Below are 25,599 nucleotides of genomic sequence, written 5' to 3' on the forward strand. Positions count from 1 at the left end.
TTGCTTTTCTTCTTCAACACACTTCTTTAATTATTTTTTGTTTGACCTTTTATAACCCACCTGCTACTTTATCTTCATTCTAACTCAAGATGATCGTCATCGTTTAAATCTCGTGTCTCCTCTCAGTATCTCTTATCTTATGTACTCTCAGAAAAGCTCTCAACATCTCTCTATGTCCTGTCTCAACAATCCAAATATGCCTTTCTTCTCATATACTACCGATACACCATCAACCACCACCCGAAAGAAACAAACTGAACAATAATTATCCAGATTAAATTAAACAAAAAAAAGCAAGATATATCCAAAGTCTACCACCCACCCCAGCTCCAGCTCCCACCCCGACCGTATCCATAAATCCATCATGAATAATACAACACACCACCCCATCATTGCCATGACGAATCCTCTCGGGTTCACCGACCTTTTTAGTGGAATGCCTACTGATACTGGCAAATCTGCTAGTTTTGACTCTCTCCTCGATGCTTGGCTTGCCAATGACCTGACTCAAGCCGGCCTCCTCCCTCCTGTTAAGGAAGAAGTCACCTCACCATTCCTCGTATCCTCCCCTCTGACTGCTAGTCCTACCAATGAATCCGTCTCGGATTGCTCTCAAGGCTCAACTCCTCCATCCAGCGCTAACAGTGTCATGGAGGTTGCCTTCAACGACCCTTTTGTCGCCCTTTTCCCCGACATTGGTATGGCGCCGGCTGCTGTTATGCCTCCCAGGCAAAAGGCTCTCGCTCCTCGCATAGCCCCCAAGCCCGCTTTGATTGCTCCCAAGCCACCGACTCCTATTGCCCCACGGCCTATGATGAGTCCCGTGGTCATCCCTGATGCCTCGAGATTATCTTCCTACACCGGCAAACGTGCACGCGATCATCGCCTCAACAGCACTTCAAGCAGCAGCAGTGGTTCAGATGAACCCGATGAAATTGCTCTCAAGCGTCAGAAGAATACGGATGCTGCCAGACGGTCTCGTCTGAAGAAGCTCGTCAAGATGGAAACCCTTGAAACCCAAGTTTCTGAGCTGGAAGCTGACAACTCCAAACTCAACACCCGTGTTGCTGTTCTGGAATCTGAAAAGAATGGCCTTGAAGCCAAGGAACGTTCGCTTGAGGAGCGTGTTCGTAACCTTGAAGCTCAATTGGCCGAAGCCCATAAGGCTCTTACTTCTATCAACAAACATTAAAAGGCCATGAGTTTTTTTTATTTTTCTATTCTCTCATCCATTCATCAGCATTTTTCAATATCATTATTTCCTCATCATGAGTGTGTTTACCTCTTTATTTTTTAAACCAGAGAATAAATGAAAAAAATTTCAGTGAATCCCAAAAACAGTGAAAATAAATTCACTGACAGAAATCGTCGCTCGACTGGTTTTTTTTTTTCTCTACGTTCATCAGCTAACAATTTTCTAGCCGAGGGTGTTCTCCGTTTAAAATACCATGACCAATAGTAAACGAAAGAAGAAGGCTGAGAAGAAGGCTAAGAAGCAACTTGGCCAAGCACCACAACCGACAGCTCCACCGCCCGAGGCACAGCCGGGAAGTATAACAGAACAGCTTGCCATTGCTGTACCGTCTCCCATGGTCCAGGATGAACCAACGCCATGTGCGTCATCCCAAGAACCTCCTGCTCTCAACCATGCATCTCATCTACTTTCCCCGGACGCCGCACCCAGTCCGCAGCTTAGCCAGACCAGTGACTACCATCCTGAGGTGTCCGAGGACAAGTTGGTGGAAGCTTTACAGCAGCACTTGGTGGTGGAAGAGCACGATGATACAAACACGACGAGTGCTACAGAGCCAGTGGTAGCGCCTGAAACAGTAGCTCCCATTCCGTACCACCTGCAAGGCGCTCATGTCACAAGTGATATTTACAAGATGTCAAACGAGCTCGCACAAAAGCCTTTGACTCGATCCAAGTCCACTACCAATATGCAAGAGCAAGTTGAGCAAGACCGCCAACTGGATGACCCTGTTTTAGATAATGTAGGTCGTCCCGGTGGGTTCCGTCGTTACTACGTAGATCAACAGCAGCGCCAAACCGAGATCGACTTGCCGCAGGAAGACGTCTTGAGTACGACGGGTTCTCGTTATGGTGCGGTTTCATCGCCTATTCCACCCCCTCTCAAGCGCACTCGTCATTTCCTGGAGTTTGTTGCCGTCAATCAGTACAGAAATATGTATGATTCGTTCGCTGGTGAATATCTTGTGGATGAAGATGAAGGAGAGACAGACGAAGAGGCTGCCATCCATCGCCCATCCTTGGAAAGAGCACCTTTGCTTGGCCGCAAACACTCCTTTGTGGCTGACAAGGATAAGGCATCCACTTCCAAGACATTTTTCTTACTTCTCAAAGCAGTGAGTACGCCGTGTCATGCTACATCGAAACATGCCTATCTAACCGTGTTTGATTTGATCCCACTAGTTTGTTGGCTCGGGTATCCTGTTCCTCCCCAAGGCGTAAGTCAGCGAAAGGCTTTTTTTTTTTTTCAGTTTATGATATGGGCTCCTACAGCTAACACCATCTGGCCCCATTTTCAGCTTTATGAATGGAGGCGTTCTTTTTTCAGCCATCATGTTGTGGGTCGTAGCATTTGTTAGTTTGATCTCGTTCTTGTTGTTGATCAAGTGCAAAGATTATGTGGTTGGAGGTTTTGGTGATATCGGCGAGGCAACCTACGGCAGATGGATGCGTGTTGCTGTTTTGATGTCTATCACTCTCTCTCAGGTAAATGTTAACGTATATGCACGTTGATTACATCGGCATAAACTAACATCCTTTTCATTATGACCACTTTGCTTCTCTAGCTTGGTTTTGTCGCCGGTGCATCCAGCTTCATTGCCGAAAACTTGAGCAAAGCTGTCCATGATATCAACCCAAATATTTACATCTCACCTGGCATGTTTTTGGTCATCTCGGCGGTTATCATGGCTCCACTGGTGTTGATTCGTAAGATCGCAAAGTTGTCGTTCGCAGCTGTGATTGCCGATGTTTTGATCGTCTTGGGTTTGATCACCCTCGTATGCTCCGACGTCATGGACCTTCTTTACAATAATAAGGTGGAAGGAGATACTCGATGGTTAGCTCCGGGTCCCAATGTAGAGTGGATATTCAACCACTACGATTATGCAGTGTTCATTGGTACCGCTATCTATGCATTTGAAGGCATCGGTAAGTTTTAAACGGAGTGAGGTTCTGCAGTTGAATTGGATGTTGTCTAACACTGAGGCATACTCTGCACAGGCTTGATCATACCCATTCGTGACGCTATGAAGCATCCCGAACATTTCCCAAGGGTCCTTGTTACTGTAATGTTTATCGTTGCCACCGTGCTGACTCTTATTGGAGGCTTGGGGTATATTGCCAACGGATCGCGTACCGAAACCGTAGCTTTGCTCAACCTGCCCAACAACTGGATATCCCATACCATTCAAATCATGTATGCTATTGCCATGCTGTTGTCCAACCCACTCACCTTCTTCCCCGCCGTGCGTATCATTGAGCAGGGTCTGTTTGGATATCAAACCGGACGTCACGACAATAAGATCAAATGGGCCAAGAATGGCCTTCGCATTTCCTTATTGCTTTTGACCCTTGTGGTCGCCTGGGCAGCTTCGCAGCAACTAGACAAGTTTATCAGTTTGCTCGGATCAGTTTGCTGGTAGGTTATAGTATGATGACCCGTGCTGGTTATTGAATCGTGTGCTCACCCCTCTCTCTTCCTAGTTCGCCATTGAGTTTGATCTTCCCACCTTTGTTCCATTACAAAGTGGCTGCTCATAAACGCTGGCAGAAAATCATGGACTTGACCTTGGCCACAGCAGGTGTGGGTGCCATGATCTTTACCCTGACTCAAACCATCAAGGCACCATAAGCCGTGCCAAGTCTTGCCATGTTTTTTTTTGCTTATTGAACCCTTCACAAAAGTTTATAACGGTTATGATACATGTAGATGTTTATTGATTCGTTCTGTTCCGTTCCGTTCCATTTTGTTCTGTTTCTGTAGTTTTGCCTTGTTATTATCAAAAGAAAGACAGAGGAAGTTGAAAAAGATAATCGAATATCATCAATGCACAGTTAGCGCGGCTGCTGATGATAGATAAATATGAAGCATTTAAATAGTGTACAAAGAAGTAATATTACAAGCTTGCACGAAACCTCCACTCTACACTTCCACTAACGGAACCTCGCCTGGCAATACCCACTTGGCGGTGCGTCCCATGGCCTCAAACACATAGTCAAAGTAGCCGACTACAGGAAGAGATAGATGCATTAGGCCACGGCCATTCAGCTTAATGGGATGTGCTGGAATACTTACCGTTGTTGTGATGAGCATAGGTGAGTACAGCAAGTTTGACATCAGGGTTGCGGTGATGTTGGTACACAGAAACTTCGTTGGGGATCGTAACGTTTTTGATATTCGGGTCGTTGGCCAGCCATTCGTCACTGTAAAGGACCTCTGCTTCCAGTCCATAAATAGCACGATGGAATAATTTCTGAGAGTTGTGCCCAGGAATCTCAAAGTCCACAGCACCGTAAATGATAAGAATTGGACAGTCTACGTACTGAAGGAGAGGCTACCATTAGCCGGCCAGGCCCATCTCATTGTTTTCTGGCAAACCTTACCTGAATTCTAGACAAGGAATCAAATTGATGAACCATTCTGCTCTTCAGCCATTCTGTTTTGAAAAACATTGTCAGTGACATGTGAAGATGAAAGCCTTGACCTTTAGGTCACACCTACTTTGGACGGGAGGAAATAGCTTGATGGGAGCAAAAAATGGGATGTATTTGAGAGCACGGTACTCGAAGAGAAGAGTGGGAAGGGAGCTGTAGGCTGCTTTCAAGATCAGTGCCTTGGGAGGATTGCCTAATTAGAGGATGTAATCAGTGGCCAACCCTTTGCATACCTTTCCATTACATTCAATCACGACAAGTCTCACCATTTCTCGATAGCTCATATGCAAGCGACGTGGCAATACCCGTTCCTAGATAGTACACCATCAGTATTACGCCGACAGCACTCCTGATGAGCACAAAACGCAACTTACCGAGCGAATGACCGATAATTGAGATTTTATCGTTTGGTACTACCAGCAGGCGCATGTGTTAATCAATGGGCCCCAATCCTATCCCGGCTCAACAACCATCTCAATTACCTCCACGTTGTCGTAGCCAATCCCATGTTGCTCTAGCATCCATACGGAGGCCTTCTTCTGAAGGTGTACCGTCCGAATTTCCAAATCCTCGGTAATCTATAGCGATAACGTTGACGTTGGGAAATTTATCCCCAATTTTCTGTAACCCAAGCATTAGCACATGTGACATCATACCACGACCCCAATCCATCCACATACCTTGTACAAGTCTACACGCCAAGGAGCAGCTCTGTTGCCAGCATTGCCATGGAAGTAAATGACGGTTTCGTAGTCAGGGTTACCAAGAGCCAGGTCATATATGGCATCCTGCATCCTGTCTTTTGACCGGTAGCGAAGTTGTTGGCCCATGTAGTAATGCGACGGCAAAAAGTGCCAAGCTCCGATACTGGTTCCATCCTCTGCTGATATATGAATGTTTCGAACCTTGTTATCTGTTGTAGTAAGGGCAAGGTCAATTGAGCATGCCGAGTACAGCGTTCTCGTCATAGTGACTACATACGGCCAAATCCAAAGTACTCGGGTGTATCAAAATCGGTGAAGAAGGGAAAGTTTATCCAATGGAGATAGACAGCCCTACACAATGAAAACCTCGGTTAATCGTTTCCACTACATATAAAGCAGGCCTGCACGGGGAGGAGCACATACCAACGTTGCGGGGCTGGAAAGCTCAAGAACAAGACAATGGCCTACAGAGGATGCATTAGCGTGGTTAATGTGCTGCATGATGGCATGGCAGCGGTTCTTACAGCATAGCCAGCAACAATGGCGGTGGTTACCAACACCAATTGGTGGATAATATTGGCAACCATGGAAAGAAGGCGTGAGGGTCCTGTGGTTGTGCCTGATTGCTGCCAATGGGCAATCTGCGCTGGATTGATTGGCTGGTGTTCGCCCCTGACCCTAGCCGCGGAACTGCAGGCGTTAAATTTAGTTGCTCTCACTTAGCCACGCTATCAATAACTTTTTCTCTCTCTCTCTTCATAAAAAATGACCATCGCCTCTGAAGAACCTCTGTTCTCTACTAGACTCATATCCTCAGACGTTCAAGAGAAGCTTCCTCAAGGCGTCTTCTTGCGTCCTCTGCAAAGATCCGATTATGACAGAGGTAGACCCACCCTTGCTTGATCTTTTCTTCATTTTTCCATAAAACTGACAGAGGTACCACTGTAGGAATCTTGGAGGTATTGTCTCAGCTTTCGGTGACAGGCGATATTACTAGAGAAAAGTTTGAAGGTAAACCCCATTCAACTTTGCCTGGGAGACGTTTGTGACTTGTTCTGATGGGCTGAGCTATTTAGAGCGCTTTGACTTTCTCAAATCAACCAAGACCTACTTTACAACGGTGGTGGAGGACGAAAAGAGTGGTCTCATAGTGGCATGTGCTACGTTGTTGGCTGAATATAAGTTTCTTCATGAGTGCGGCAAAGTAAGTATGTTGTTTATGGGCGGCGGAGCCACATATGGACCTGTCTCATTAACACTTGTTTATTTTTGCCTTTTCCGCCAGATTGGCCATATAGAAGACGTGGTGGTGCACGACTCACAGCGCGGCAAAAAGCTTGGTCAAAGGTAAGGGTATTGTTTGACAGTGAGCAGGGCATGACACGATAGACTTATCAAAGTTTCGTCCCCTTTGCCTCCTACGTTCCCCCTTTGCCATAGACTTATTGAACAGCTTCAATATGTTGGACGTGCTATCGGATGCTACAAGGTGATTCTTAACTGCACAGTTGAGAACGTGCCCTTCTATGAAAAGTGCAACCTCAAGAAAAAGGATGTGCAAATGACGCACTATTTCGAACCATTTATGATCAAGGTAGAGGAAGAGATCAACCAGCAGAACTACGCAAAGTACCAGCAACGTCAGGCCACGCTTGATTTAGGGCTGAGTCCTAATGCTGAGAAAAGCTTCCGAACCATGCTCCTCGAGGCAGAGCAAAGACTGCAATCCTCATCAATTAGACAATCACCTACTGTGTCTACTAAGTTGACCGCAGACCCTGGAGAGATCAAGGAGGATGCCTAATGTACATATTGAAAGACATGAGAGTGTCGATAGTTTTATAAATACAGTTTCAAAGAAAAACGGAATGTTTGCAGGTGTGGAGTTGCGACACCATGGAGTACTTGCACGCCATTTATGTTTTGGAAAGGTCCACTATAGTCCCTAGAGACGAGCTTGGGGTTTATGTGTATTGGCATTCATGACACTTTTTCTTCTATTATATGTAGAAAGAAAGCCTATGGAGACCATAACGCTTTTGGGCAAAATGTTTCTTGAATTTTAGCTTTTCTTCAATGTACAGAAGCTAAAATGGCGTGGGAGAAACAATGTTCGCGTAGTAGAACATACGTTGATGGTCTGCCTGAGACGCAACACTCCGGTCACTCAAAACCCATTAGAAATTAATGTATTATTCAGTACTTGTAACAAAAATAAAGTGTGCGTACAAAACCATCAGAAATTACAAAATAAATGGCATCGGTTTCCCATCAAATGATCGTCTACACGTTCTATAGTTAGAATTTAGGAGCCGTCTGTAATTTATCCTCGACGGCTTTATCTACAATATCTAGTTCTAATTCTCCACCACGCCACCATTCTATCAATAACAGCGCGGTCTCAGTGATCAGGAGACGAATGCGCATGCCGATGACTTCTCTCAAGTACTGGAGGGACCTCTTCAAATTGGGAGCGCCTCCAAATAAGTACCACCGACTCTTCCATCCTGTTCGTCTCGTCGATTGCATATGGAGTTCGTCCCGGGTTTCACACCAGAAACCTCGCGTTGCGTATTTGGCATATATTTCAAACCGCTCTCCTTTCCATGCACCTAGTTGTCTGTGTATACTGTTGACCATATGTGACACTCGGAAGATGAGTAGTAGTTCGCGCGGTACATTTTCCAGGAAATAAAAAACGTCGTTGACATTGTACCCTTTCGTCAATTCCTTGTGTGCTGCTCGCCGTTCTTCTTTGGTGAGTTCCTTTGATAAGTTCGATGTGGTGGTTGTCGCAGACGAAGAAGTAGGCGTGATCAACCTTCCAGTGAATAAAATCGACATCATGTCTGCGAAACGAGGTACATTGAGGTTGGTTGCAGCTCGCTGCAACATGTTATAATCAGCGCTTAGCAAAGCTCTCCACAGTTCACAATAAGCAAGGCGATAATTGTTTGGTATGCTACGGTATAGTCCATGATCTAGCAGCACCAGCTTTGCTTGGTTTGTATCGGGAGCTCGGTAGACGAGCATATTACCAGGATGCTGTTCAAGGGAGAGCAAGTTAGCATATGGGAATCTTTTTTCACCACCATCCTTCATAGGTACTCACCGGATCACAATGAAAAATGCCATGGCAGAATATCCTATAGTAAACAAAGGTAGCTCAAAAATCAGTACATCAAGCGACTCCTGATCCAACACTATATATGCATACGTACATTTCAGCAAATACATCTTGTAGGATGCGGCCCACCCATTTTGGATCCACGCCTATCTCTCGCAAGCGTTCTACATCGTTGACTTTGACTCCATCAATGTATTCCATTGTCAAGATCCTTTCTCTAGTTAGATTCCAGTATATTTTTGGAACATGAAACTCATTTTTCCTATGTTGGAATCGATTCATGGTCTCCTGGGCATTCTTGGCTTCATTTTGAAAATCAAATTCGGTTTCAACATTTTTCCTAGAGTGTACAGGTGAGCTTATACCGAGCCTATGGACGAATAAGACTCCCTCACCGAACTTGAAGTAACCTTACCTGAATTCCCCAACAATCCAAGTCAGCTCAAAGTCACTTCCAAACAGTTCGTGAGCAAGGCTGGTCAGGGACTCCATCGTCCACATGTCGACACCAAATAGCCTTGAGACGTCAGCATGCTGAACCTTGACCGCAACCAGTTCGCCGGTTTCTTTGATTTGCGCCCTATGTACCTGAGCAATGCTAGCGGCTGCTAATGGCCGCTCTTCAAACATGCTGAACACCTCAGAGATCCGCTTTCCGAAATCATCGTAAAATGTTTTCTCAACTTCGTCGTAGGGGTGGAACGGCGCACGGTCTTGGAGCACAGAAAGCGTTTCGGTATATTCATTGGGAAGAACAAAATTCAATGAGGCAATATGCTGTCCAGCCTTGATGTAGATACCTCCATGCAGCCGACATAGCGAGAGCAATCGCTGCGCTGACCTGGCATGGACGACCTTACGGGCGGACGTGTACTCATCCGAGTCATAACCAGTGAAGTAGTACCGGGCATGCAGGAGCTTGTAATCTGCCATGCAAAGAGACCTTGCCACCGAGAAAATGTTAGGATTTTTCCGTTTGAGTCATAGGCAAACTGTCACACCCACTCACCCGGTCAGAAATGTGGTTGTGGTTCGAAACGCTCCTATGGCTGCCATGGAAAGAGGGTAATCGGCATCCCATGCCACTGCAACAGCATACGTTGCCGTAGCAATTCCCAACGCACCCATACCAATGTTACGGATACGTCGTTGAGCTGGTGTGAGTGGTTTTCCCACCACTTGAGTTGCACTCCGGAATCGCTGCCGCAATCTTGGGGCAATCTTCGGGGCATGCAGAGCAGAGGGGGCATGGAAGCGGTGGGCAAATGGCTTTGAGAACTGTGAGATCGCTGGCCGATAGGGCCCTAAAGCCAGTGGATTCCAGGCAAAGCGGCTGGAATGGCCAATTCGTGGAAACATGAACAATGGACAACCTGTGACGAGGTTTCCAAGTTATTGACCAGCGCCGTCTTAATTCGCACGAGAGCACACGTGGTATAAGGCGAGAAGGGTGAATTAACTTTCATTGGAGCCAATCAAGCCCTTAAAGAAAATACGTAGCTGATCCAGTGAGGTGCAGCACTGGCGGTAACAGTCAGCAACCTCATCAAAGCTAGAGCCTGCTTCACATCAACGTCCCAAGTGAATTGAAAGGCTCTTCCCGGTAACCCCAACCATTTCTAATCCCCAAACATTTCTAAAATCGATATGTATAATCGATGCATGATCAGTGTCTCGTCTATATCATTAGAAAGATCTGACAGTAGCAGCATATCTTGTGAAGAATAGAAGAACCAGAATGGATTCGTGTACAGAAAACGGTCATGTAATGGGAATTCAGTTGTTAATAAGCTCAAAGCGTAAAATCGTCAGTGTTTTCCCGCCAGCCGGGACCACTGTCTAATGGTTACCTTATTGTAAAAGATTTTATTGTAAAAGTGGCCTCTTCTCATTGACATGAAGTGACTTTCGATTAAAGTGTGCACCTATTTTGACAGTTGACAGCGACCACTCACATGATGCACGTGCCAAATTCATTGTGCCTTAGTCGATACCTTGTACGCCTGCCTTCTTCTGAACGCTGGTAATGGAATTGTAAAGTGTATATTACACAAAACGGAAATTGTATATGTAACGTTCTGGGATGCTTTTAGAATAGCTGCTTGGGTTATTGGTCGAGGTACCCTATCTGTAGTCAAGTGTGCTATGTTGTTACAATATCACGATGCAAAGTGTAGGGAGTCAAGGCAGGAAACTAAAAGATCGTAGATGTGGATCTGGATTTCGAAGATTCCGAGCATTTCGTACTTATCAATACAATCGTTGATCCATCTCAGTGCTTTCTTAGATCGCGGACAGTCAGTCAGTCGGCTAGCAAAGGCAGCGCAGTCCAGCCAGTACCAAAATTTTTTATTTCATTGCTACCTGTCTCTCATCACTGTTATCATCACCTCTTACCACACTTTGATATACAAAAAAGCCTGAGATCCATACAGACATGCTTCAATACACCGACATGCTATCAGCCTTCACAGTATAGATGGAAAATACCTCTTCAGCATGAGTTACCACATACGAAGAATTGGGGGTTTATCAATTTTTTTTTCATTGCACTTTGACATTGTAAAAAGGTAGGGCTTTGCGAACAAATTGACACACGGTCCCACATTGATAGGCGGGGTTATGTTCTAATAATGTTCAATAGAGCTCTGGTGGAAGGGAATCGTTGATATGTCCATTGAAAACAACATACAACACTTTTTTATTTCCACGAATTTTGGTACAAGAGAAAAAATTTCTGCCGGCAACATCAGCCCTTATATACCCAGCAGAACATGAGAAGCAGTCACCAAGCAGAAGCAGTCAGAAACTTCGAGTGGAGATGCCACCTCGTAGCCGTAAAACACTTCGTACATCCTCGGTGAAGCGAAGAGCGTCAAGGAAGGGAAGGAGGTACAACAACGCTTCGTCTCCAGCTTCACTGATCCAACCTTCTATTGGTATGCCGTTTTCTAAATCAACTTAAGGGTAAGATTTTGTTTCCATTAAAATTTCGCGGAGACATAACATACCGGAGTTCAAGATATAGGCCATGGGGGAATTATCTACTATGCAAACCTTGGCCAAATCTGGTTCCACTAAAGTAAGGTCTTTCAGGTAATTACCACCTCTTAAAGTACATGACTAGAGGGTAAACCAGGGGGAGCAAGGGTTGAGTACACGTTTGTTTCCAGCAGGCTTTCCTTTCAACAAAATAGGCTCACTACATACTTGCCGAAAATATCGCTTGGATATCAAACGGTTTTCCTGGTCCAGCCAGTCAATTACAGGGTCGGCGTATTCTGACATGGACGCCGTAAAGACCACCACTTTGTACCACTCAGACACCTGAAGGAGAGGGCAATATAAGCAAGGGCCGGCACACACAAGCAAGCAAACCCACCACTCACCTTTCGTAAAAAATAATCAACATGCGGTCGTTTGTATACATAGTACAAACAAGCATGCTTGTCCACCACCACCTCAATAACATGAGCTCTCCCTGAAGCACCAGGTACGCCATTTCCTCTTGATGTTGAGTGTATTAATGTTTCGTCCAAATCCAGCACTAGGGTTTTGGACCGATAATAGGATAGCGGCAGTGGGTGTGGTATCGAAGGGGTCGATGCTCGTTCTCCCTTTGGTGAAGGTGCGGCTTGTCTAGTAGTAGGAGGAGAGGGTGGTGGGGATAATGATGGTGGTGGGGATAAGGTCTCATCGGCTAACCGCGATAAACCTCGTTGCTTGCTAGCAGACTTGTGTATTTGTGTAGAAGAGGTGTTAAAGTTCTGAGGTATGGATGATAATGATATGGTTCGAGGTATGGAGCGAGCTAATGGAGGGTCATTAAATGACATTGCGGATCCCATTCGATGTCGTAATGAGGTATCGTAATCTTGTGCATCTGGTTTAATACCCGTAGTCTTAGCCTCATCGTGCTTGACATCGGGCTGTTCGTCTATAACATGCGTAAGCTTCATGGGCCCGGAGTTACTCTGAAACATGCTGCAAATCCAGCGGTAGAGTACAAGAATGTAATGGAACACAAAAAACCGATTGGAGGAAGGTTTCGGCATCTTCTGCGATGACGAAGTGGTAACAGGGACGCCGGAGAAAGTGCCCCCTACAGCTTTCATAAAGAAGAAGGGAAAGGAGAGGCGAAGTAGAGGTGTTTTTTTCCCTTGACGTCAAAATTTCCCCAAAATAAAAAAAGAGGTTGTCACAGGTTGGAAAAATAAAATGTATGAAAAAATAAAGAGAGATCCAAAAAACGTAAAGGGAGCAAAGGAATTCTGATAATCGTTAAAGTGGACAAATAACAAGAGTAGTTTCGGGAGTTGTGTGCTATATAAAGGTATAGAACGTCCCCATGGGTAACCGTGGCTGACCCAATGAGCGCAGCTTACGGCAGTAGCGTGGAATGCACACCCGAGTACAGTTGGTTGTTGATCACATATTGGTAAATTCTATCATCTACTAAGTGTTTAATCTCTTGATTATGGTATATTTGCTCTCGCACCTTTGAGCTTGAAATATCCGCAGTAGCATCGTCCAGATGAATTCTTTTCATGCTATTTTGGAACTTGCTGACGAGAGCGTTGTTCGTCCAGAAACCCTCCACGTCTTCACTGGAATGCCCTCCCCTATCCGCACAGATGACCTGATTGTTGGAGAAGAATGGCTCGAGTGCTTCTCCTACTGGCTGATCGTAGTACTTTTGATCCACTAGTCGAATGACAGTATCGTATCCCATGATGAAGGCTAATTGTGCCGCTTGGCCTGGATACTGTGACTCGTACCATGCATGAATTTCATTTGCCTTTTCAAAAAATCGAGCGTGTTCAGTCACAGCAACTGCTACATTGCATGTCGGGTATTGTTCGTTAATTGTTTCTGCCAATAATTTCATCATCTCTAAACGCTGTTCAGCCGTTGCCCCTATCAATTGCTTGTCGGCATTTTTGATAGAAAATAGTAGAAGGTATGCGTCTGCCGGGCACTCTGCAGCTGTTCGCAAAAGTAATTCTTTATGCGCTAGTGTGGGTGGGTTGAATGAGGAATCCAGAATGGCAATGTTCACTGGACTTTTTTTCGAGATGGATTTGGCTAGCCATTGATCGGCAGCGTAGACGATTTTGAATGTAAGTGACATGACTAAATCCGCGCTGGGCTGGCTGAGCTGAGCTGAGCGAGCTGACTGACGCGCGCGAAAAATGTTGGCCGCTGACTGGTAAATTACCTGTTCGCGTCCTCCTTTTTTTTTTTTTTTATCTCTAAAAAAGTCGGTGTTGCCAATCCTCCAATGGCAGCCTACAATGAGCCCCAGTCGTCAGTCAACGAGCGAGGCATTCCCATTGTATTGCCTGCTGCCAATAAGCCTCAACGTCGAAATCCACTAACCCCTACTCGACCATTAACGCCGAGACGAACCGATCAACACAAACCAGCTGAACGCGTGGATGGATCGCCTCAGCACCGGTCGCCATCCAAGGGCAAATCCCTAGCGGATATGCATGACTCATTTTCAAATGCGTGTTTTAATATGCACTTGAAGGCTTTGAACCATGTCGAAGGTGCTTCACCCGTCAAGCGATATCCTTCTCAATTCACCAGTCCTCTACGCAAACCCATCGTTATAAAAGAGTTGCCTAAAATGTCGTTACAGGAGTCGTCTGCTCCTCTACGGTCTCCTGCCGTGTACAAAGTTGCCGCCACGAACCCGGGTACGCCATCTTCACAACAACCTACAGCTCTCATGGCAACGGAAGAAGATATACCGGACTATACTCAACCAGCAGATCAAGAGCCACATATGACCAATGAAACAAAACACCGTACATTGGATGTGGAAAAGACGCAGGACGGAGAGAAGGAACGTTTAGAGCCGGAACAAGAGTATGCTAGGACAGTCATGGCAAAGCCAACAGATGCTAACAACAAACAACAGGCTAATGTGAAAGAAGACGGAAGTCAAAAACGGAAGAGGGAAGGTCCGCAATCCAAATCGTCAGAGGAATTGCTGAAAGAAGAGGTTACTGAAATTATGGATGAGTTCACCACCCTTGGTAGCTATTATCAACTTGTGGACAAAATCGGCGAAGGTACCTTCAGTTCTGTCTACAAAGCAGTTGATGTTCGACATGAATATTACGATAATTCAAACTGGGATCTGAGCACCATATGCAACGACTATGAACGAATTAATCTTGATCAAAGCTCCTCATCATTTATGAGTCAAGATGAAGAAGCTCTAGATCATCACGAAACTGAGTCTCAGGAGCCTCAAAAGCACTATGTAGCGCTTAAAAGGATCTACGTTACCAGCAGTCCGGAACGCATTACGAGTGAAATTGAGATACTGCATCAATTAAGGTCAGTGAATCGGTTGGGATGTTTTATTTACTGGAGTCAATTTTATGCTCACCATTGCTGTATAAATAGTGGTAGCGAATGCGTCGTACCTCTCATTACAGCGTTTCGGCAAATGGATCAAGTCATGGTGGTTTTACCATATCTCCCGCATGATGACTTTCGGGTAGGTGTCAAATCTATACAGCTGTTTACCATTGCATACAGCGTCTAATGCTTTATCCAGGCGTTTTACAGATCCATGGAAATGGATGACATACGGTGCTATTTCCGATGCTTATTTACAGCGCTCAAGCATGTTCATAAAAATCGCATTCTGCATCGCGATATAAAGCCAGGAAATTTTTTGTTCAACTACAAGTATCGAACGGGAATGCTGGTGGATTTCGGGTTAGCACAGGTAGGTGAATACGTTTTGCAGTAGACTTAGTACGATGCGTGGCAATAACCGATGTTTTTTTTTTTTTTTTACAAAGAGAGAAGATGAAACCCGCCCCAGTTCTCCACCACCTACCACACTCTCCTATAGACAAAACCATAATCCTTCGCATTCAGTCTTGAAATCAAGACAAAGCAATGTTCCTCTTTCGCTGATGAATGAAAAAGAAAACATGCGATCTTCACACTTCAAAGAGCCTCAGCCTGCGCCAGTTGGTTACTACAAGAACGACTCTAGGTAACAGAATTGACAAATTACATTGTCAACACAATCATTACCTTTAACTAACAAAATCTGACAGAAACCCTGTTCGAGCGAACCGAGCCGGCACGAGAGGCTTTCGCGCCCCCGAAGTGTTGCTGCGTGTGGTCCATCAAACGGTTGCAATCGATGTGTGGGCTGTGGGAGTCATTCTCATCTCCATCCTGACGGCACGGTTTCCGTTCTTCCAATCAGAGGACGATGCGGATGCATTGATTGAGATAGCGACGATCTTTGGACTGAAGGAAATGAAGGAATGCGCATCTCTACATAGTAAGTGCTCATGGTGTGTTTGCCCTTAAAAGACCGGAACCCCTAATTTCATGCCATCCATTAGATCGAACATTTCATACTAATGTCACAACCATTCCCAAAACTCGACTCTCGTTTATAAAACTGTGCATGGCGTTGAACAAGCAAAAAGCAGAAGCGTGGGGAGAGCAAAACGTCCGCGACGCCGTGGATTTGCTTGAAAAGTGTCTGGTGCTGGATTGCAGCCGACGCATCTCCGCTGAAGAAGCTCTCGATCATCCTTTCTTCCATCCTTCAGCCCATTCATAAGTCACCCCATTGTAGTGTTTCTTGTGTTTATTGTACATTTTGCCCTCTCCCTCATACCCTCGAATCTTTTTACACACATTAGAGTGCTCGTTATATACACGCCTCCCCCTTTTTTGTAAGTTTAATTAGATCTCCCATTGTTGTCTTTTGTCTATGCCACGCGACCATTAGTCTTTTGGTAACCATGCCCTAATACGGAATATACAACTGTACCTTTCTACACGACCACTGCCGAGCAAATCGTGCAAATGAAAGTCGTGGGTGAATATAGAGTTTCTTAGTTTTTTGGTTCGCCATTGCTGCTCACCAGGAGAATGTCAATATTAGGTGAAAAGCGCGAAAACTCATTCACAATAGCACTTCACCTTTTCAAGAATATCCCTTGTTTGACGACGTTTCAATGTCCGAAGAATCTCTACTCGACCCTTGATGAACGGAGTCATGAACGTGCCCGCTCCACGTATGGCGAACAAGTAGGCGTCCTGAGAGTGGATAACCAGCAACCCATACATGACCAACTGACTAGGGTATGAAAGGCGTTGGGATGTGCACTGTCCGTTGCCTCTAATCATAGGGAGGGACTTACCTGATTTCCGTTTCAGTAAAGCCTACCGTCTTGGTTAAAGCTTTTCGCGAGATCACCACATCCGTGAACTTTGGGTTAGTGACTGCATCACGGAACGTATCTAAAAAACCCGAGAGGAACAAGGTGTGAGAGCAATGTAGCCACCCTACTTGTGAATGCCAGCCATACAAACTTACCAAATACTTGAGGGCCAATGGATTTTGTTTTGGCTCCAGCGTCACCGGAGGACACATCTTTTTCGAATTCAGCCTTTGCGGCATCAATTTGCAATAAATAATCTTCCATGAACATAATCACAAGCTCATCCTCCAGGGTGCCTCCAACGCGGAACTTGCGAACCACCATGCTTTGTACCAAGATGTTCTAACAACTCCGGTTTTAGTACTCAGAGTTGTCCTACAGGGCCCTACTCCTTCGGACTTACCAATTCTCGATCAACCGCAGTATTGTCGGGCAAGATGCTGTACAGCTGGTGTAAAAAGCATATTCGAGGAACACTGGTTTTGGAGGAGGCGAGTGAAGCATTGTAAATAAAGTACCGAAGGGCATTGTAGGTATCGAATGCCTCTTCCATGGCGGCATTCCCCGGTGCTTCGTCCGGTACATCGTCGAATTCCTCCGTGGGGTCATTCTCAATTCTGTCTGTTACTTTCTGGACTTCCTTTCGTCGCAGATGGTATGTGTCTGGGACATGCGTGGCGTCTCTTGTCGATTCCGCATACCGTAATCGAGCTCGCTTACTACTGGAGCTCATGACAAGAGAAGGGATTCCCCAAGAAATTACCACGAGACTGCCATTTATGGAATGGTCCAAGTCGCTCACATGGTTCTCTCGGACAAGGCGGGCGGTCGGGCAGACTGGCTTGCTTCATCGTTACACTGTCGCAGACCGTCATGATTTAAATGAAATATATGGTTTACACATCTGTTATGAGGGTGAGAAACTTCGTTACTGGTTTCCCTCCAGAAGACTGAGGTCAAGCTCTGTAAGCCATGGCAACACCAGTTCTAATTCGTGCGAGCGCCATCTCTCCGCAAGTATTAAGTTCCAGGCGGAGATGCATTGCCAACTTAACCTTGTCGTCGATCTGTGTTCAAACCCTCCAAAAGTCATCGAGATAGGGAAAAATAAACGATATATAATAGTGTCAAAATAGAGAAAATAGCTGTACAATTATAATGGGATTTATCGTTGGTAAAAACGAATTCTAAGAGAGTTAAAACAGGTAGAGGGTCGGTTGACGTCAAGTTCAGCTGTAACCCAAAAAGTAGCATTTCGTATTAGAAAACGACAGCCTTGTCTACCCAGAAAAAAAAAAAAGAGCCAAGAAGGGGGAGCCCAGCTTTCACATTGTTGGCTTTCCTGCAAATCATCTATACATTTTTGCTTGGGCGTGATGTCGTTAAAAATTATAATCCATTTCTCCTTCAGAGGAGTCATCCTCATCCACGGGTCTATTAAAAAAACAGAAAAAAAGTAACACAAGATCTGAGCATGAGACCGATTAAAGTAATAGAATGATCAAGGTAAAGAAAACTTACGGTTCTCCTAAAGCAGAGTGCAAATCCCTCGCTCTTGTTTTCAGGTCATTCTTGATATTGACCAGCTGCCGAATATATTCTACCGCTATAACCAAAAAAATATTCTCACGTCAATTTTCGCCCATCCACTTCCCTCCGATCAGTTCCCCAGATTCTTACATTTCTGAAGGATCATGGCTTCACTTCGATGGTTCTGACTTAAAGTCGGTACAATGTCCACTAATTGATCAAACCCCACTCGAATGTTTTGCCGGCGCTTCTGCTCTGAAGCAATGTGGTTGGCTTTCTTTTCAGCTTCGGTTAATAGTTCATGGGGAGCTTTCTTGTTCCTGCCGCGAGGTGATAATTCTCGGACTTCACGTCGTTCTTCTTTGGAGGACCGAGCGTACGGTGAAGTGCGTTTGAAGGGTTTTTTGCGTTCGGCAGGTTCAGACGATGAGGAAGCGTTGCTTCGTCGTCGTCCTGAATGGATGGTTTGTGACTCGCTGACAGGTAGCAATTGAAGGGTTTGGTTTTGGGCCAAGAAGCTGCTGGCGGTGGCAAAGGGCGATGACAATAGCACAGGAGTAGGCGAGACTTCAGTTGAAACGAGGAGGCAATCGTTCATTAGCATCATGATAGCCAAGCAAAGAAGAAAAAGAAAGAAATGAGAACCCCGCTTTAAAGCGCTGCCTGTAATTAAGCACTATGGTTTCCCAAAAAATCCCATTTGCGATTTGTCAAGGAAATTGGGAAATTGGACTGTTTCTGGTTTCTCCCATTAATGGAACACTTACGCTGTTGTACGGCTGTCATGGACGAGCCTGCAAAATCATGTGCTCGTGTCGTACTCTGATGGCTCTTTTTACTTTGTTTGCTTGGAGAATGCATTGGATGGTGAAGAAGAAGAAGAAAACGGTAAGGAGAGAAAGAGCTTGTAAGGCCCGTCGATGTGTCGTAATTTAAGAACAAGTTGGCATAGCTTCGACAGTACGATTGGGTTTTCACATGTCTGAGATAGCTTCCCAGATCTAGTTTAGGGCCCTTATAGTCTACCTTCCCATTGTTGTGAGGACTCCAAGTTTCCTCTCAGCAAGACATGTTTTCAACATTATGTCGATGTGTACCATAGTCCCTGGTAGCCATTAAAAAAACCAAAGCAGCGAGTGAATGAAGGAAATGACTTTAGAGTCATTTTTGTTGGCAGCATGACCCCAACAGTCCATAAGATCACTTTTGATAATTTAGATGCCTTTCATCACGTACAACGTTTGGGGTGGCGCATTTGCCTAGGATGGGTCATTTTATATTTCATATACCATTCATCCAATCGGTGATAGTACTTTATTGATGACTGGCTGTTCCGAACGAATGAGCAAGCCATAATTTTCAAAATGGTTGGGTATTTCACGTAAAGATATCTTCATGAGTTGGTTTACAAGTTGGTCATGACCATGGTCAAGGCTCCCAAGCCGGTAGCCAGAACAGCTGCAGTTTCGAACATTCGATCCGAGCCACTTTGCTGGGATGCTTGAGCTGAGGGAGCGGCAGAGGCGAAACCGCTACCAGATGGCATAGCGCTTACCATGCCGCTGCTGACAGCTGCTGTAGGTTGCATGGATGCACTGGAGGAGGCGCCTGAAACTGTTGAATTGGAGATTTGGCTCTTGTCACAAACGATGTTGCCAGCTCTAGGAAAATTTAATATCGCGTTAGTTGTGACTGGGTGGGATACATCTGGTAATTTGAAGATCTAAGGTGCGCATATATGGAACATAAGAGGTGTGCTTGCAGACACCGTCGTGTTATGTTCGTGCATTGGTTCGTTCGCAATATACGTTGTGAGAAATAAAATAGCGTAGCCTTAACGTTGGAGCCGCGACTACAAGTCTGGCCATGTTTTACTCACCCTGGGCAGCAAGCATTGGTGACTATTAATAGAAGTGGTGGTGGTTAGTACACGAGATTCTAAGTATTGATCGGCGGCAGAATGATAAGAGAACACTTACTGCTCATGTAGCAAACATCTGGGCAAGAGTCAGGGCTAAAAAAGTGGGGTGGCGAATTCTTAATTCAAGGAACTTAAGGGGCGACATGGGTTGCGATCATAAGCTAAAGTATTTAATCAGAGCGGCAAAAAAATACATACCACATGAATGCAATGCCGGGACAAGCATGACGGGCAGCAGTGCTGGTACAGTCGGGTAGACCGGCTGGAGCTATGTCCAAAATGTAAGATTAACAAGTGACTCGGAGCGAATGGATCAGCACACAACAACACACATACTGATTGCAATAGGGACACCCGAGACATGAGAAGGGGTGGCTGAGGTGGTCTTGGTGGCCGCTTCGGACGCTATGCCAAGAGGGTTATGTTAATACAGATCCAATATGCTCTGGCCTGAATGACTCTACCATCATCTCACCCGAGGTTGCTGCAAGCGCACCAACGGCTGCTAGCGATAAGACGAAGAGGGTGTTGATGTACATAATGGTTAAAGGGTAGAGAAACAGGCTTCAAGCCAATTTAATGCAGGCGATTGAAATGAATCGGCTAATGTAGTACAGTCAACTGAAATGGCAAAAAAGTATTAAATTGGGTTTATTTTCTTTCATCATTCGGCGGGCGGATGACCTGAAATGAAATGGGAACCGATTTATAAAAAGGTTGATATGATTTACACACAGATTTTTGTAAAAGTGAGAGAGCGAGAAATATATGTAACTATTACAGTGTTTCAGTCAAAAAGAAACATGAAGAGATGGAGGGTGGGGTATGAGGGTGAAGCATGTCTGGACGGTTTGCTTTTGTCTATTGGTTAATGCTCTTGCTACGATCGAAACTGCGGATAGTAGGGTACATCTGAAGTCCGGAGATCTCGGGATTCCAAGCGATAGGGCTTGCTTTGCGCATAATGACCATGCGAATGCTGGCATAAGCAAGGATAACCCAACCGAAACCGAAGGGAATCAACCACCAGAGTGGAGAAGTGTGCCAGCTGGTACCGAATGGAATGTTGAAGGGTGGGCAGTATACAATCAAGACACCCAAAGCAGCACCTCCAAAGATACCCATGAAGGTCTTCAAGTTGCTGAAAGCATATAAGCTGAATGGGAGGGGTAGAGTGAATCTAAAAGCGCAGAAAAAGTTAGTTTTAACATGTACTGTGACCAAATAAAACATCGTAATATATCAACGTACCGAGTCTTGCATGCAAACAAATTGAACATTTGCATAATCATGATACCAAAGTAAACCATGGATTGGGCTTGAGCGAGAGCTTCGTGTTGCTGAGAAGCATCCATCGTGATGCCACGTTGGGTAGTGTAAGGTTGAGCGTAGTTGCCATCATTTTGGAAGTAATAGGTAGGGGAACCATTGCCCTTTTGCATGAGGCGAGCATCGTAAGGAGTAATACCATTATACCAGAGGACAACAAAGAAGGTAAGCAAAGCACCAATGGATTCAATGATACCAATTTCCAAATAAGCCCAAGAAAGCAATGGGAAATCGACCAGAATCTCATCATCGGACTTTTCGAACTTCTCTTGCCAGAAGATCTTGGTGAAAGGAGCCACAATGTTTCTTCCCCATCGAGACAAACGACCAGGTACAATAGCTTCACCTGATTCAGGATCGATAGGATGGGCTCTACGGTGGGCACGGGCACGGAAACGGTCGATGGACTCAGGAGTAACGGGCTTACGGGGTTGCATCTTCATCAAACCTTCTGTAGTTTCCGGCTTGTCCCAGGCATAAGTCAAGGCAGCGAACAATTCGAAACCAAGATCGATGACCAAAATCAAGATGGCAGAGAGAGGAAGAGGGAGAGGGACGATAACGTACAACAAGTTGGGGATGACTTCAGGCATAGAGTGGGTGATAGTGTACTGGATGGATTTCTTGAGGTTAGCAAAGATAAGACGACCTTCTTCGATACCATGAACAACAGAGGCGAAGTTGTCATCCAAGAGAATCATAGAGGCGGCTTCCTTTGAGACATCAGAACCAGAAATGTTCATAGCAATACCAAGATCGGCCTTTTTCAAAGCAGGGGAATCATTCACACCATCGCCTAGAAAATAAAATAAAAATAGGTTAATCATTGGGCTATACTGACACACATTGACGCAAATATATGTATATATATATTTTTTTGGTTCTTACCAGTGACACCAACAATATGGCCCATGGATTGAGCACGCTTGACAATTTCCAACTTGTGCTTGGGAGAAGTACGAGCAAAGATAATTTCACTCTTCATGAAAATGTTATCCCATTCCTCGTCTGTCAAGCTGTCAATACGTTCACCATGAATGACAACGGCTTTATATTCGTCTTCACCGATTTCCTCAACAGGACGTCCAGTACGTTTAGCCACCATTTCCTTTGTATCGGAGAGAACCAAGTTGATCTTACGGCCAATGGCTTCGGCAGTCAAAGGATGATCACCAGTCACCATCATAATCTTGATACCAGCAGAACGGCATTTACCAATAGCTTCACGGACACCGTGCTTGGGAGGATCTTCAAGAGAAGCAAGACCAACAAAGGTAAAGCCATCGGTGGGATAGTTCTTTTCTTTCTTGTCAAAGTGGAAGTCAGCAGGATATTGGGATTCGGGAAGGAGCATTTGAGCAAAAGCAAGGACACGATGACCCTTGCTGGCCATCATCTCATAAGCTTGTTGGAATTGGAGGTTATGGTCATCGGTCAGCTCAGTGCTTTCGCCCTTGGGACCAATCATGATTCGGTTACAGATGCGAAGAACACGTTCGGGAGCACCCTTGAGGAACAAAGTAAGCGAACCATCGGCATGCTTCTTTTGGTGAATGGTCATGGCCCATTTGTTATCCGAGTTGAAAGGAATTTCAAACACCTTGGGGTACATGTCAGGCAATTGATCGAAATCAGGCAAGCTTTGACCAGCAAAACGAATGAGACCGGTTTCCGTAGCATCACCCAGGATTTGACGTTCGGTGACGGGCACATCGGTACGATCGAACTTGGCACGAGAGTTGAGAGTGGAGATATGCATGATTTCGGCCACACCAGGCGAATCGTTGGTGACGACATTGTCTTCATTGCCCATATTACGGAAGGCTGAGTACATGTTAAGGCAAGACCAGATATAGGTGACGGTCATTTGATTACGGGTAAGGGTACCGGTCTTGTCCGTAGCCAAAAGGGTAATGGCGCCGAGGGTTTCAACACCTTGCAAATCCTTGACCAAAACATTGCGTGCTGCCATACGCTTAGCGGCGATGGTCAACAGAATGGTGACGGTAGCAGGTAGACCTTCAGGGACCCAAGCCACAAACACACCAATGGCAAAGTTAAGAGAGAGAGAGATATTGTTGTTGTTGACAGGGAAACTGATACCAAAGAAAATAAGAGCGGTGATCAAGGCGATGGCAGCGATAATCTTGACAAAGTTATCGATTTCCACGGACAATGGTGAATTTGACTTGTCTTCACCCGAAGTCATACCGGCAATTTGACCCAAAACAGTATTATCACCCGTGCGGACGACCATTCCATAGCCTTCGCCAGAAACAGCCAAGGTACCGTTGTACATGAGATTGGTGGCTTCCAAGGGGTTCTTATGTTCATTATGGGGAGTACGTTCCTGAGGGTCCGATTCACCAGTCAAGGAGGAGTTATCAGCCTTCAGTTCGCTGGCTTGGAAAATGTACAAATCGGCCGGAGTCTTGTCACCCATTCTGATGAACACAACATCACCCACCACGAGTTCGGCAGCATTGAATTGTTGAAGTTTGCCATCACGAATGGCCATACACTTGGTGGGGATCAAGTTCAAGAAGGATTCGAGAAGAGCTTGTGATTTCTGTTGTTGATAGAATTCAATGAAGGCATTGAGGAACGCCACAGCAATAAGAATGGCACCAAGGTAAGTCTAGAGACAAGCAAGGCAAAGGTTAATTCAGGAGAAAGAGGAGGTGTTTGACATATAAAAAAAAGCAATGGGAGACAGGGAGGTTGAACTGAATCTATCTATCCATTGGTACTTACGTTTTGGAAATTGCCCTTGAAATCGATACCCAAGAGAACATATTCCAAGACACCAGCCAAAATCAAAAGCAAGTTGAACAAACTGGTCAAGGAATCGAGATACTTGAGGATAGGATGTCTCTTTTTAGGAGGTGAAAGAACATTGGGTCCAGTCTCTGCAAGAACAGCAGCAGCAGCGGCACTGGTCAAACCCTTGGACTCGCCAGGCTTGGTCATATTGATATCTGTATCGTATTTTTTGGCACATTCTTCTGGGGTCATCATATGTTCGGTCTAAAAACATGTCAGTGAGTCTATTTTCATTCCCCACCTACACTCCATAGATCACTTACAATGTCCACATTCTTGGACTCCTTCTTGGCAGGCTGAGGTACGGCAGCAATAGAAGGACGTCTACTAGGTTGCTCCGTAGGTGTAGGCTTTACCACACGTTCAGGCTTGACAGTAGGTTGGAAAGTAATCTTTCCTCCTTGCTGCTTCTCATTATCGGCCGGAGTAGAAACATCTTCGATGGCATCGACAGCCGGTTTCTCGTTCGGTGACGGATCAGACATTGGAGGATAAATGAACGAAACGAGAAGAAAAGAGAAGAGGTGAAGTGTGTCTTTTTATATAAGTGGCGTGGATGGTTACTTTGAAAAAAAGGAGGGCGAATTTTTTGTTTGATTTGGGTCTGATTTGCCCGTGACGTTGATTACTTGGCTGCAGCTAAATCGAATTATGCCAACCCGTTCCTATTACCAATTCTTGGCTGGGAAAAAATGTTGAATATGCTGACAGAATCTCGTATTCCCATTCCATTTCTTTCAACGTTAAGCACAAATGCCATCCCCGCGTCTTCATCACTACCGCATCGATAGAAAAGGAAAAGTTGGGCCATATGGTCCGTTATGTTGGATGCTTTTTTTCTTATTGGTAGATCTGGAAGCGCATTGGTTTAGATTAAGTGGCTAGAAAAAATGCCTCAACCCGAGTTTGAATCGGGCTGCGTTTACTTTTGGTGGCTGGCCGTCCCAGGTCGAGAACCCAGTACTCCTTAGTTGTAACCCTTCTTCCATTCTCTGTACCTCAAGCGGTTATCTTGTCTTCCTACATATTGTAGTTCATCTGTTCTCCATCGCTTTAAGGTTGGAAGTTTAAGTAAAATAAGCCTTGCGGATCGTTATGTACTGATTTTTCCTAATATGGACCTTTGAAGCGGGCTCAATAAACTGAGCGATTTTTAACAGCCAATGATTTTCTGAATTTATTTGGCAGCTTTGAGAGTCAGCGGATAGGTTCAAACATGACGTCGCGGCCATTAGAGTAAATTCAGCATAGTGGTTTGTACAT

At 45.2% G+C, this 25,599-nt stretch overlaps 12 protein-coding genes across 12 annotated transcripts; 4 read left to right on the plus strand and 8 right to left on the minus strand.

The window, feature by feature from the left end:
• The first annotated feature begins 4 nt into the window (after positions 1–4).
• On the plus strand, positions 5–1,396 carry K450DRAFT_229109 (uncharacterized protein). The gene has a single exon (XM_051587035.1). It carries the CDS (start codon positions 365–367, stop codon positions 1,190–1,192), a length of 828 nt encoding a protein of 275 aa, XP_051447125.1. The 5' UTR covers positions 5–364; the 3' UTR covers positions 1,193–1,396.
• On the plus strand, positions 1,321–4,094 carry K450DRAFT_229112 (uncharacterized protein). Its single transcript, XM_051587036.1, has 6 exons — positions 1,321–2,366; positions 2,434–2,468; positions 2,550–2,736; positions 2,817–3,180; positions 3,253–3,670; positions 3,736–4,094. Exons 1-6 carry the CDS (start codon positions 1,449–1,451, stop codon positions 3,881–3,883), a joined length of 2,070 nt encoding a protein of 689 aa, XP_051447126.1. The 5' UTR covers positions 1,321–1,448; the 3' UTR covers positions 3,884–4,094.
• Positions 3,707–6,139, minus strand: K450DRAFT_229121 (uncharacterized protein). The gene is made up of 11 exons (XM_051587037.1): positions 5,915–6,139; positions 5,814–5,854; positions 5,668–5,741; positions 5,367–5,599; positions 5,169–5,307; positions 5,061–5,099; positions 4,953–4,997; positions 4,754–4,879; positions 4,636–4,688; positions 4,328–4,574; positions 3,707–4,260 (listed from the first exon to the last, which is right to left on the minus strand). The coding sequence occupies exons 1-11, from the start codon at positions 5,975–5,977 to the stop codon at positions 4,175–4,177; spliced, it is 1,146 nt and encodes a 381-aa protein (XP_051447127.1). The 5' UTR covers positions 5,978–6,139; the 3' UTR covers positions 3,707–4,174.
• On the plus strand, positions 5,906–7,441 carry K450DRAFT_229128 (uncharacterized protein). Its single transcript, XM_051587038.1, has 5 exons — positions 5,906–6,273; positions 6,339–6,401; positions 6,467–6,594; positions 6,676–6,737; positions 6,831–7,441. Exons 1-5 carry the CDS (start codon positions 6,156–6,158, stop codon positions 7,192–7,194), a joined length of 735 nt encoding a protein of 244 aa, XP_051447128.1. The 5' UTR covers positions 5,906–6,155; the 3' UTR covers positions 7,195–7,441.
• Positions 7,442–10,073, minus strand: K450DRAFT_229133 (uncharacterized protein). The gene is made up of 5 exons (XM_051587039.1): positions 9,527–10,073; positions 8,933–9,460; positions 8,612–8,857; positions 8,503–8,536; positions 7,442–8,435 (listed from the first exon to the last, which is right to left on the minus strand). Exons 1-5 carry the CDS (start codon positions 9,874–9,876, stop codon positions 7,689–7,691), a joined length of 1,905 nt encoding a protein of 634 aa, XP_051447129.1. The 5' UTR covers positions 9,877–10,073; the 3' UTR covers positions 7,442–7,688.
• Positions 10,074–11,222: 1,149 nt separating this feature from the next.
• On the minus strand, positions 11,223–12,765 carry K450DRAFT_229140 (uncharacterized protein). The gene is made up of 4 exons (XM_051587040.1): positions 11,907–12,765; positions 11,728–11,844; positions 11,529–11,640; positions 11,223–11,468 (listed from the first exon to the last, which is right to left on the minus strand). Exons 1-4 carry the CDS (start codon positions 12,630–12,632, stop codon positions 11,320–11,322), a joined length of 1,104 nt encoding a protein of 367 aa, XP_051447130.1. The 5' UTR covers positions 12,633–12,765; the 3' UTR covers positions 11,223–11,319.
• Positions 12,766–13,652, minus strand: K450DRAFT_229143 (uncharacterized protein). Its single transcript, XM_051587041.1, has one exon. The coding sequence runs from the start codon at positions 13,646–13,648 to the stop codon at positions 12,899–12,901; it is 750 nt and encodes a 249-aa protein (XP_051447131.1). The 5' UTR covers positions 13,649–13,652; the 3' UTR covers positions 12,766–12,898.
• Positions 13,653–14,407: 755 nt separating this feature from the next.
• K450DRAFT_171348 (uncharacterized protein) lies at positions 14,408–16,126 on the plus strand (the record flags this gene model as incomplete). Its single annotated transcript, XM_051584141.1, has 7 exons — positions 14,408–14,729; positions 14,796–14,868; positions 14,938–15,031; positions 15,092–15,269; positions 15,421–15,541; positions 15,606–15,838; positions 15,903–16,126. The coding sequence occupies 7 exons, from the start codon at positions 14,408–14,410 to the stop codon at positions 16,124–16,126; spliced, it is 1,245 nt and encodes a 414-aa protein (XP_051447132.1).
• K450DRAFT_229147 (uncharacterized protein) lies at positions 15,903–17,547 on the minus strand. Its single transcript, XM_051587042.1, has 6 exons — positions 17,137–17,547; positions 16,889–17,075; positions 16,713–16,812; positions 16,492–16,648; positions 16,340–16,425; positions 15,903–16,277 (listed from the first exon to the last, which is right to left on the minus strand). Exons 1-6 carry the CDS (start codon positions 17,464–17,466, stop codon positions 16,217–16,219), a joined length of 921 nt encoding a protein of 306 aa, XP_051447133.1. The 5' UTR covers positions 17,467–17,547; the 3' UTR covers positions 15,903–16,216.
• Positions 17,548–17,944: 397 nt separating this feature from the next.
• Positions 17,945–19,048, minus strand: K450DRAFT_229150 (uncharacterized protein). The gene is made up of 3 exons (XM_051587043.1): positions 18,414–19,048; positions 18,255–18,339; positions 17,945–18,167 (listed from the first exon to the last, which is right to left on the minus strand). The coding sequence occupies exons 1-3, from the start codon at positions 18,868–18,870 to the stop codon at positions 18,116–18,118; spliced, it is 594 nt and encodes a 197-aa protein (XP_051447134.1). The 5' UTR covers positions 18,871–19,048; the 3' UTR covers positions 17,945–18,115.
• Positions 19,049–19,504: 456 nt separating this feature from the next.
• Positions 19,505–20,801, minus strand: K450DRAFT_229158 (uncharacterized protein). The gene is made up of 6 exons (XM_051587044.1): positions 20,660–20,801; positions 20,521–20,589; positions 20,383–20,452; positions 20,243–20,277; positions 20,143–20,164; positions 19,505–19,924 (listed from the first exon to the last, which is right to left on the minus strand). Exons 1-6 carry the CDS (start codon positions 20,721–20,723, stop codon positions 19,669–19,671), a joined length of 516 nt encoding a protein of 171 aa, XP_051447135.1. The 5' UTR covers positions 20,724–20,801; the 3' UTR covers positions 19,505–19,668.
• A 1-nt stretch (position 20,802) lies between these two features.
• Positions 20,803–25,037, minus strand: K450DRAFT_229165 (uncharacterized protein). Its single transcript, XM_051587045.1, has 6 exons — positions 24,600–25,037; positions 24,268–24,540; positions 22,546–24,151; positions 22,402–22,425; positions 21,436–22,309; positions 20,803–21,364 (listed from the first exon to the last, which is right to left on the minus strand). Exons 1-6 carry the CDS (start codon positions 24,819–24,821, stop codon positions 21,046–21,048), a joined length of 3,318 nt encoding a protein of 1,105 aa, XP_051447136.1. The 5' UTR covers positions 24,822–25,037; the 3' UTR covers positions 20,803–21,045.
• Between the last annotated feature and the right edge of the window lie 562 nt (positions 25,038–25,599).

Source organism: Umbelopsis ramanniana (genome assembly GCF_025399195.1).
Source record: "Umbelopsis ramanniana AG unplaced genomic scaffold K450scaffold_11, whole genome shotgun sequence".
In the NCBI taxonomy this organism is placed as follows: Eukaryota; Fungi; Mucoromycota; class Umbelopsidomycetes; order Umbelopsidales; family Umbelopsidaceae; genus Umbelopsis; species Umbelopsis ramanniana.